Below are 10,822 nucleotides of genomic sequence, written 5' to 3' on the forward strand. Positions count from 1 at the left end.
ACTTTCTATGGTGTGCTCTACTTGAGCTTTGGATGTACCTCATTTTTGGGCTTATACTCTAGAATTATCTAGTAAAATTGATGGATGGCGTAGATCTAACACAAAAATCATGGTGGGACCCAAAAATATTCCACACATTAAAAGTTGTGTTGTGTAGTTAGCAACCAATTTGTGAGAGAGAAATCTAGCCTATCTTTTTAACTAGAGTCATCGGAAATGACGTGGACCAATGAGTAGCCACAACGCTTGGATTTTGTGTGCCTTCAACACATACCATCAACACTCAGAAAAAAATACTATATATATTATCAGTCAGTGATCATTTCTACAACTTGTAATTGCACTATAGTCATTCCATAGATCTATAATCGTACTATAACTATTTTCAGGATCTATAACTACAGCGTAATTGTTCCCGAGACTTATAATGGGATTGTAATCGTTAGTATGACTTATAATAAACTTATAATCATTCATGAGACTTACAATCAGATTGTAATCATTCCTAAGACTTAGAATCGAACTGTAACTGATCTTGAGACCTATAATTGCTTGGTAAATGTTCCTGTGACCTACAGCCATATTGTTATTGTTCTGGGTATAATCGGACCGTAATCATTCTCAGGATCCCTAATTGGATTGTAATTATTATCGAGACCTATAATTGCACTGTAATTGTTCTCAAGACCTATAATCATACCATAATCATTTTCGGGACATAATCGGACATAATCGTTCCCAAGACTTACAGTTGAATTGTAATATAATTCCCAAGACTTAAAATCGGACCGATAAAACGTGACTCAACTCAGCACACGTAAGCACTGTTTATATATTAATTATACTTTTTAAATGTCATAATTTACTAGAAACAACTCCAAAAAACTCCTATCAGTTGGAGAAACCAGTCCTAGTATATTTAGACTATGCTTCATGCAAAGTGATCATCATGGTGCGGCCCAATTTTTGCATTGCATTGTATATTCTATCTGCATCAACCCTTTGATGGGAAAGAAATGGTTGTATCAAAAATTCACATACAGCCTAAATTTCAATCAGTACATTGTTTAACATCAAAGGACTATAGTTACACAGAGACAAAGACATATTTGATTGCACGCATCTTGTTTTAGCTTGCCATAGAACGAAAATACAAATGAAATATGATAAGAAAAGAGGCACTAAAAAGACATGATAAGATCAACCAAACCCTCGAGTGACTCATATGAGGAACCTCCTTTCGCAATACAACGCATTGCATTTTCCTTTAGAGCACTTACCCTCTCTCTTATTTCCTTCCCTTCAATCTCCACCATCAATCTTCTTACGGCCCACTCTATCTCAATTCTATCAAACCCATTCTCAAGTTGCATTCCCACCCTCCAAACATGGCTGGCATACCTAGCAATCACCATTTGGTCCCATAAATAAGGACAACATAACATGGGGACCCCTTCACACATGCTCTCCAACGTAGAATTCCAACCATTGTGTGTCCAAAATCCTCCCACTGATGGGTGGGCCAGCACTTCTTGTTGTGGAGCCCACTTAATGATCCGGCCCCTCTTCTGTGTCTTCTCTTCGAACCCTTCTGGTAGTTCGACCCAATCATGGCTATGGATGGAGCCAGGCCGGACCACCCACAAGAAGGGCTGGTCACTATTGGCTAGCCCCCAGGCTATCTCCACCAAGTCTCTTTTATCAAAGGAAGCTAAGCTCCCGAAGCTGACGTAAATCACGGTTTGTGGCGCCTGCTTGTCTAGCCATGCCATGCAACTGTAGTCTTGTGTTAGTAAGCTGTTTGATGATCTTGGTGAGAATTTATAGAGTGGACCCATCGCAAACAGTGACACGGGATGAATATCTTGTCTAATTTTTACCAATGCAGTTGATTCAAGACCATCAAATGTGTTCATGATGTAACCCAAAGCGGACCTCATTGCATTGTGAACATTGGCCCCCACTTGCTCAAATGTATCAGGATCTGTCGTGCCGATGCCTGGAATGTCCTTGATCCTGAGCGGCGGAATCTCAGGAATGGGTGTGTTTGGTTGACCATCTGGTAAAGACAGATTGGTTAATACATTTACTCTAATGTGTTTGTTGCATTTATTTCTTTATAAAGGATCAATCATATGTTTCCTTGTATTTCATTTTTCTAATAGATATTTTATACCTACTAAGGTTTGTAAATGGACCTAACTGAGCCAGGCCGATGGGCTGCATATGTAGAGCGGATCACGGACACTTTCATGTCCAAGATGAGCCAAAGAAGACTTGATCGGAGGCGAAAGTCATCAAGACCATCATAACCTTAAAACATGCATATCTCGCAAACTGGAATGGGTTACTCGACGTACCATAGATGATTTTGTGGTAGGACGAGCTACTTTAGCCAGTCGGGTTGCCCATGCCAAATTTGTGAGATTCGATCATATCGACAGTCGAATTCCATGTTTATTTCCATTTTTATTATTTTTAGAAAGTTTTAGTTTGATTATAACTCTTCACCCGTTGGGCTTTAGGAGTTGTGCCCAATATGAAAATTGTTTTTAAAAAATAGGAGAATAACGTGGTTAAGCCACATAGTACACTTACTATAAATAATTTTTTTACTATTTATAGTAAGTTGCGAATTCTAGGAGTTTTAGTTGTAGTTTGATTCCGAAATTTCTCACATTGCTTAGTATCCCTATTTAAAGGGTTTGAAACTTGTTTATTTCATCAATCAATCAAATTGTGAATTTTGTAGAATTTATTTTTATTTTTCTTGTTTTTTTCCTTGTGGATTCGAGAAGTCTCTGTGAGGAGTCCAGAGAAGCTCCGTGGATCTGGAGTAGTTATCCTTGAGGAAGACGGTAATTGACCTCATCACGTTCATCCCTGAGTCAATTGGTATCAGAGCGAGGACTCTCCTCAGGCTGATGGCAAACAACGAAGGTATGAATGAAAATCCTATAGACGGCGATCCAGAGATTTGTTATCTTTCGAAAAGAATGAAATCTTTCTGCCAAGAGAGTCAGTTGACCATGCAAGGGCTGCAGACTGAAGCTATTAATTGCACGTTAGTAAATGTCCTTTGGTATATTTTTGGTGACAAACTGAAGTATTGGAATTTGACATTGTCTCAAGTGGAGTTTGCATTCAACAACATGGTGAACTGCTCGACAGGGAAGTCTTTGTTCTTATTTATGGTTGAGTGCGCCGCCATGCACTTGACTTGGTCATTTTCCCAAGCTCTCGGGTATCATAACATATGATGGACCAAATCGTTGGCATTCATGCGGAAATGCAAACCAAATTGCATGACTCGAACGACAAGTATAAGGAGTAAGTCGACAAGCATCAACGACAAAAAGTGTTCAAAGTGTTATGGTTCATCTATGCAAGGCGATATTTCTGACTAGGACCTACAAAAAGTTAAAGAATAAGAAGATTGGACCGGTACCGATCATTCAAACAATCAACGACAACGCTTACATTGTTGATCTTCCGGATGACATGGAGATCTCACTTAGTTTCAACGTTGCAGACCTAACTGAGTATCATGAGCCGAAACAGGATGAGAACTTGAGGACAAGTTCTTTTGAAGTGGAGTGGACTGATGTAGAACAAGTCACGGAAACTTTCATGGCTAAGAAGGACCAGAGAAGGCCTGGTCGGAGGCAAAAGTGATTAGGACCATCAGAACCTTAAAATAATTGTATCTCGCAAATTGGATTGAAGTTTTCGACATATCATATATGATTTTGGGGTAAGAGAAGCTACCTTAACCAACCAACCCGCTATACATGGTTGCGCATGCCGGATTTGCGAGATTCCACCAGATCGACGGTCAAAAGTTCATTTTATTTTCATTTTTACTATAAATATTAAGTTTTAATTCAATCATAACTTTTAATCCTTTGAGTTTTAGGAGCCATACCCAACATGAAAAGGGCTTAGAAAGATTAGAATAACATGGTTAGGCCAAATTGGGCACTTACTATATTTGGTCGAAAACCATGAAGTCTAGTAGGAATCATGGTTGTCTATAAATAGTAAGTTTATTATTTATAGTAAGTCATGTTTTAAGCGAGTTTGAGTCTAAAACTCCATCCTAGGTTTAAGTTCATTATTTAAAGAATTGCAATTTCATTTCCATCATCAATCAATTTATTTTGAATTTATTAGAAATTATTTTATATTTTCATCCTTCGTGAATTCGAGGAATCTCTATGAAGAGTCTAAAGAGCTCCGGTGATTCGGAGTAGTTATTCATGAGGAAGATGGTGATCAACCTCAACATGTCCTTCCCTGCATCAACCAAGGGTTTATACTTATGTGCGGCCAATATATTCCCTAAAATCAATGTGGAAAGCGACTTGAAAGCTATGATTGATATGGTGAATAACCGGAGGTTCCACATCGAATATCTTCTACATTAGGCTGACATTAGAGTGAGGCATATCTTTAGAAAGGCCAATGGGGTGGCGGATGGCATAGTCAATGATGTAGAGTGGGTCGCGGACAGTTTCATGGCCAAGATGGATTAGAAAAGGCTCGGTCGACTACAAAAGTGATCTAGACCGTCGAACCTTAGATCGGGCATATCTCACAATCCGGGATGAGTTATTGGGCATAAAATATATGATTTTGGGGTAGAACAAGATACTTTAGCCACCTAAGTCACCACGCCAGGTTGCACAAGTAGGATTTGCGAAATACCCTTGGATCGATGGTCGTTTATCTATTTTAATTTCGTTTTTACTATAAATAGTAAGTTTTAGTTTGATTATAACTCTTCATCCGTTGGGCTTTAAGAGTTGCGCCCAACATGAAAAGAGCTTAGAATAATTAGGAGAACAGTTTGGTGAAGCTAAATAGGAGACTTACTATTTTTGGCTGAAAACCTTGCGAGCTAGTTGACATCACGACCGTTTATAAATAGTAAGTTTACTATTTATAGTAAGTTGCGAATTCTAGGAGCTTTAGTTGTAGTTTGCTTCTGATTTCTCTCACATTGCTTGGTATCCCTATTTAAAGGGTTGTGAACTAGTTTATTTCATTCATTAATCAATTTCAAATTTTATAGAATTTATTTTCTATTTCGCTTGCTTTCTTTCTCATAGATTTGAGAAGTCTAAAGAAGTTCAGTGGATTCGGAACAATTATCTTCTCAATGAAGATGTTGCATGTCGACCTCATCATGTTCATCCCTGCCTTAGTCAAGCTAGGGAGTGGGTCCCAATTGGTTTGGCTTTTTCATGAAGTGTCGAAGCTCCAGCAGAATATTCGAGGGACCCTATTCCTTGATAGGGTGGCCCCGGGGAGCATGTGTCAGGTGTTAGAGCTGTGGTTAAGTTTTGCTTCTTGGGTATATGATAAGCGGTCCTCGGTATTTTGGGGCTGGGGATGCCCGAATGTATACAGCGTTTATTGTTTTTTCTGGAATATGGAAATTTTAGTAGCTTAAAAAATAAATAAATTGAAGTTCAACTCTATTATTATTATTATTTTTTTACTATTTGTGTGTACCTTGATCAATCTCTGGAAAGATTTTATATCAGGTTGTAAAAGAAAAAACCATCAAGATTTGGGAGACACCCAAACGGGCCTCTAAAAGGCACACGTACCTGTGATGGAAAGGAGTCCATTTTGCTGTAGAAGCTTCAAAGACGCCATGGTGGTGGCACATGTGGCACTGCTCGTGCCTAACAAAATTCTCGGGAGCTTCAATTGGTCTGCAACGGCTTCAGTGAAGTAAAAAAGTTCATCAGTGATGATGCAAGTAACCGGGCCATCTGATAGCAATCGGGACAAGCGATCAAGGAACGGTGCTTGGCATGACTCGTTGAGGATGAACGCAAGGGTTATGGGGTCCTCAGTCCAGAGCTGACCGTCGGATAAGCCGTCGGGTATGGGCTCGAAGTTGAAGTTGGGGAAGTTGGATGGATTGGGGGAATTGGAGTGAGTGTGAATTACGGTGATTGAGAATCCTTTGGAGTGTAGGAGAGTGGCCAGTTGAAGCATGGGATTTATGTGTCCTTGAAATGGGAATGGCAAAATAACCAAATGAGGGACTTTTGTTGCTTGGATTTGAATATCTCTCGATGCTTCCATTGGTTTTGAGATGTGATCGGCTGCGGTGGAAATCGGTCACTGGCTTTTCGGCTAAGCAAGGAACTCCACACATATATGGCATGTATATAGGGAGTTAAATGATACTCTTGCAAAGTATCACACTTGATACACAGGCACTCAGTAGTTATGCATGTTGCATATATTAACTCAAATTAAACCAACTAAATTGTGGAACCCACTCTTTAAAAGTCAGTCCCGAAATCAGATTGGTTGAATGATCCTAACCACTAATTAGTGGGACACTTGATTGTTAAAATATGGTCATTATATGTTTTTAACCGTCCAATAAATGTCCGCCAATCCAATAATAAGATTATCAATTAAGTGTAACTTTTTATTCACGATGCATGTCAACCGAGTTCTATAATTTGGACAGTTTAATTTGGATTATTTGCATGCCGTTCCTACAATTTCTAATCGTTAAGTTCCTGTCATCCACCTCACTGCTGAAGTATCAAAAGTTTTCTCTTTGGCCTTTGCATATGTCACTAGTGACTAGGAACAGTGGGATGCGACTCCCCTGCATGGTTTAAAGACTCGGTAACTCGGACCAACTTAGTGGGGCCTTGGGTTGAGTTGACCCTAACAAGTCATGCTGAGTCGTCCCCTATCTACCAATGAAGTAGATCCAAAGTTCAAGTGACCACACCATAGGAAACAGTGGGGTTAATGACACCCACCGTTGAAACCTTTTTAGGGCCCACCGTAATGTTTACTTGTCATCCAACCTGTTGATAAGGTCACTCTGACCTCGATGAAGGGAAAACACACACACGACGTTGGCCCCACAGGGCCCAACGCATTGACACATCACCTCTACGGGTGGTGTTGGCAACACCACCTGATCCGCGTCCCATGCAAGGGCCTTGTATATGAGTGGACCTGATTTGAACATCAGTCTGCCACATGTCCTGTTGAGAGATGGCTCTACCATATTACGCTTGCATCTCCGGTATATGAATGAAATTAAGGAATGATTATATCATTAGAATGTATGGTAATTACGATAAGTTTGAGCAGTATGGGGTAACATGATTTATGACTGTCATCTAACCCATCCATTAGATGCGCCCCTCTTAGTTATTTTTGCATCCCAAAAATTATCATGATGCAGAACATATATGGTGACACGACATGGAATAGTTGGGATGAGGATGTGCACCATTAAGACATTTTACATTGTATGTAGACCCGGCCCATTGTGTCTTTATATGATGTATGGTGTGTTAGGATCTATGGAACTTGATAATCACAGGTGTACTGTACATATCGCAGGACGAGCTCACTGGGGTCACAGGACGCGCATGGGGTCTGATGGTGTGCCCCTTGTCCATAGGGAAATTTCATAAATTCACATGGATTTTTTTTTTTTTTAATTATTTTTTATGTAAACCGTAGTTCGTTTGGGATAATATATATTATGTGGAGAGAGAGAGAGAGAGAGAGAGAGAGAGAGAGCCATTGCTGTATTGAGTGTTAATTCTTTTCTTTCTTTCTTTTTTTTTTTTCCTTTGAGAATTGGTGTGAATTCGTAGACATCTTGAAAGGAAACTACGTAAATATTTGTGTTGCAGTTTGCCTATTTTTTCTTCTTTCCTTTGATTTCGATATTGTTGTGTATGGTTGAGAAGGGATCTTTCTCCCAACTTGACATATTTATAAGATGCTCCCTACCATGATCAATGGACACCTCAAAAGATAAGTCCATTACAAAACTTTGGTGGGCCTCACTAAGGCTATCAACACGATGGACCTGGGTTGGCTTCCTCCTAGATTTTGAACTATGAAAATATGCCTGTTGCGTAATGAGATTACCTCGGTTGTGCGTGCGGAAGCTTGACGGAGCTAAAGAATAAAGATTATATCCTAAAGGGATAAGGGTAATTAGGACCTATTTAAAAAAATATACCTTTTAAAAACTAGATGCCTAACTTAAACTAAGCAAGACAATTTAACTCTAGGGCTTCCAAGCTAATAGAGGGTCACATAATTCAACATTCAAACACATAAGAATAATTAAACTAGTGTGCAAATGACAATCCCAAACATAATCATATATACTAGTTCAACTACTTGCCTACTCCACTCTTGACGGACACACTTAACACATGAGTGTACCGGATTTCCCTATTGAAGGTTTTAAATTAAATTAACATCTAACCTTTTACATCCCTACACAAGGACTCGAGATTTAGGCTCTACGCAAAAGCCAATGTCCTACATAAGAACCTGAGGTTTTAGGCCCTACGCAAAAGCCAATGTCCTACACAAGATCACCTGAAGATTTAGGCCCTACATAAGACCCAATGTCCTATACAAGAACCTAAATTTATGCTCAACACAAGAGTCAATGTGTCCTACACAAGAACCTAGGGGTTGCAGGCTCTACCCAAGGGCCAAAGTCCTACACAAGAACCTAAGGGTTGTAAGTTCTACCCAAGAGCCGATGTCCTATATAAGAACCTAGGATGAGTTTGGATCACAAACTCCTACCCTCAATCCGACACAAGAAAAGATAATAATAATGAAATTCTAAATATGACAACTTACCAGTCGGATTGAGACCCTTTTGTAACACTTTCTTGGGTTACTTGATCGTCGCTCTCTCGTGCTTCAATTAGTTCCCCAATGCTCCCCCGATCATGATGTTGCTACTTTGCCAAGGCATCAGTTCCAAGATCAAACACTTTGCATTTGATGCTCCTTCGAGGTGACTAAGGTGATGGGAGGTTGGTTAAATCTATTACAACTAGTGAGAGGTTTTTCCTAGGGGATTACCTAGATGGGTCTTCTAGACGATTTGGGCAATGGTTTGCCAAGATAGCTTAAGTCCAATCTCCAAAAAATATATGAGTTCAAGCACATCTTCAATGTGGAGGTTGAAATCCTTATAAGAGTATTAACCTCAAGAAAGATTGCTTATTACTCGACGAAATAAAGACTTGAGATGAGGGATATGAATATAAATTCACCTAAGCTTCTGTTGCCCCAAAAACCCATGCGAAAACTCAAGAATCGAATGCCATTTACAAAAAAATTGAGCTCCAACGGTAAAAAAATGGGCAAAAAATGGCTCTAGCGATGCCATCGAAGGTAATTTCGATCCTATCGAAGGTTGATTCAATGCCATCAAGAAAATTAGATAATGTTGTTGGACATATCTGACTCCCTGGTTCGATGGCATCGACTGACCTTCGATGCCATCGAGAAAATCAGAATAAATGTCATTTTCTTGTTGGACAATTCATATCCTGGAGCACTTCACATAAACATAGGAGATTTTCACCTTATCTGGAGCATCGTGGAGACCCAACCGCCATGGTCAACATTTGATCGGAGGTAGCGAGCACCTCCGTGGACAGAAAAGATGCCGAGAATACCCAAATCTTCCATCCCTGGATGGTGTTATAACATGATGAATGGTACCCCAATTTCAATCCAATATGAATCCGCTTTTCATCTCAGAGCATTGGTTCTAGAATTGTCAGGATAGCTAGACAAAATTCTCTAATTAGCCTTTTAATGGATCTAATTGTGGGATAATTCCCCACCCTGCGCGCATTCTAAATGAGGATTTTATCCATAGGCAAACTTCGTTGTCATATCGCCCCGACGCTTCAACGTCCTTAGTCTCCTAAACCAGTTTGTATCAGCCACTCTGTTGGTTCCCATGTTCATCTGAATCCCCCTTTGTAAAGGATTTTCAGTACGCCTTGTGCTAATGGAGTTGTTTTCCTCCTTATGAAATACATTGGGGCTGGCATCCTGGCTAGTACACTGTTCAGTTAAGAGTTAAAGGTTAACCTCTATCTGCAAGAGACCCAACCTTGTCTCTTGGATTGGGTCAGCAGACCTGCTAGGAGGGGGATCTTGTATCTGAGAGGAGAAAGGTTGGGCGCTCACTACAAGAAAATGGAGTTTTATTGGCGGCTAAAAATGCCCCTAAAAGTCCAAAAAACCGTTAGACGGGGGTGTCGCTGTATCTTTTACCGGCGGTCGTGCTTTTTACCAGCGTTTTTGTTGACCGCCGCTTTAACTGACTCTTACCGGTCGTTACAGCTCTTTACCGGCGCTTATCCTGACCGCTGCTAAAGTATCAGGAAGCGCCGTTAAAAGCGCCGAAAAAGTCTGTGAAAGGCGCCGCTAAAATTGTAAAAGCGAGGTAAAAATTGTAAAAATGCTGCTAAAGCTATACAAACGCAGCTAAAAAAATATTTAAGCGCCGCAAAAGGTTGCCACAACGCCGCTAAATAAACGCCGGTAAAGGTCTGCATAGCTTTGTCAGACATATTAAAGCGCCGCCATAAAGTTGGCAAAACGTTGAAAAGTATATGTAGAAATACCGGAAAAGGCATTGCAAAAAGGTTGGAAAAACACCATGAAATATATGCAGAAATGCCGAAAAAGGCTTGCCGAAGCATCATTTAGACATATCTAAGCGTCGGTATACGTCAATGCAGATTTACCAAGGCATTAGTAAAAGGCTCCTGACAAATCTATCAAATGTCTTGAAACAAGGATATATGCCATGAAAAATGTTTGGAAAACCTTTAAATATGCACCAGTAAAAACTAGTGACCGCCTATAAAGGTGCTAATCACGAGTTAATTTTTTTCTTAATCCATTTAATTGTTTATATTTAATTAAAACCTGTATTGTTTTTAAATATTTAGAATCTAAAAAATATTGCACACCACAA

The 10,822-nt window shown here is 39.8% G+C and overlaps 1 protein-coding gene across 1 annotated transcript; it reads right to left on the reverse strand.

Annotated features, from left to right (window-relative positions):
• Positions 1 to 1,106: 1,106 nt before the first annotated feature.
• On the reverse strand, positions 1,107 to 6,172 carry LOC131252697 (UDP-glycosyltransferase 76B1-like). The gene is made up of 2 exons (XM_058253374.1): positions 5,616 to 6,172; positions 1,107 to 2,059 (listed from the first exon to the last, which is right to left on the reverse strand). The coding sequence occupies exons 1-2, from the start codon at positions 6,100 to 6,102 to the stop codon at positions 1,182 to 1,184; spliced, it is 1,365 nt and encodes a 454-aa protein (XP_058109357.1). The 5' UTR covers positions 6,103 to 6,172; the 3' UTR covers positions 1,107 to 1,181.
• Positions 6,173 to 10,822: the final 4,650 nt, after the last annotated feature.

Source organism: Magnolia sinica, chromosome 8, assembly GCF_029962835.1.
Source record: "Magnolia sinica isolate HGM2019 chromosome 8, MsV1, whole genome shotgun sequence".
Lineage (NCBI taxonomy): Eukaryota > Viridiplantae > Streptophyta > Magnoliopsida > Magnoliales > Magnoliaceae > Magnolia > Magnolia sinica.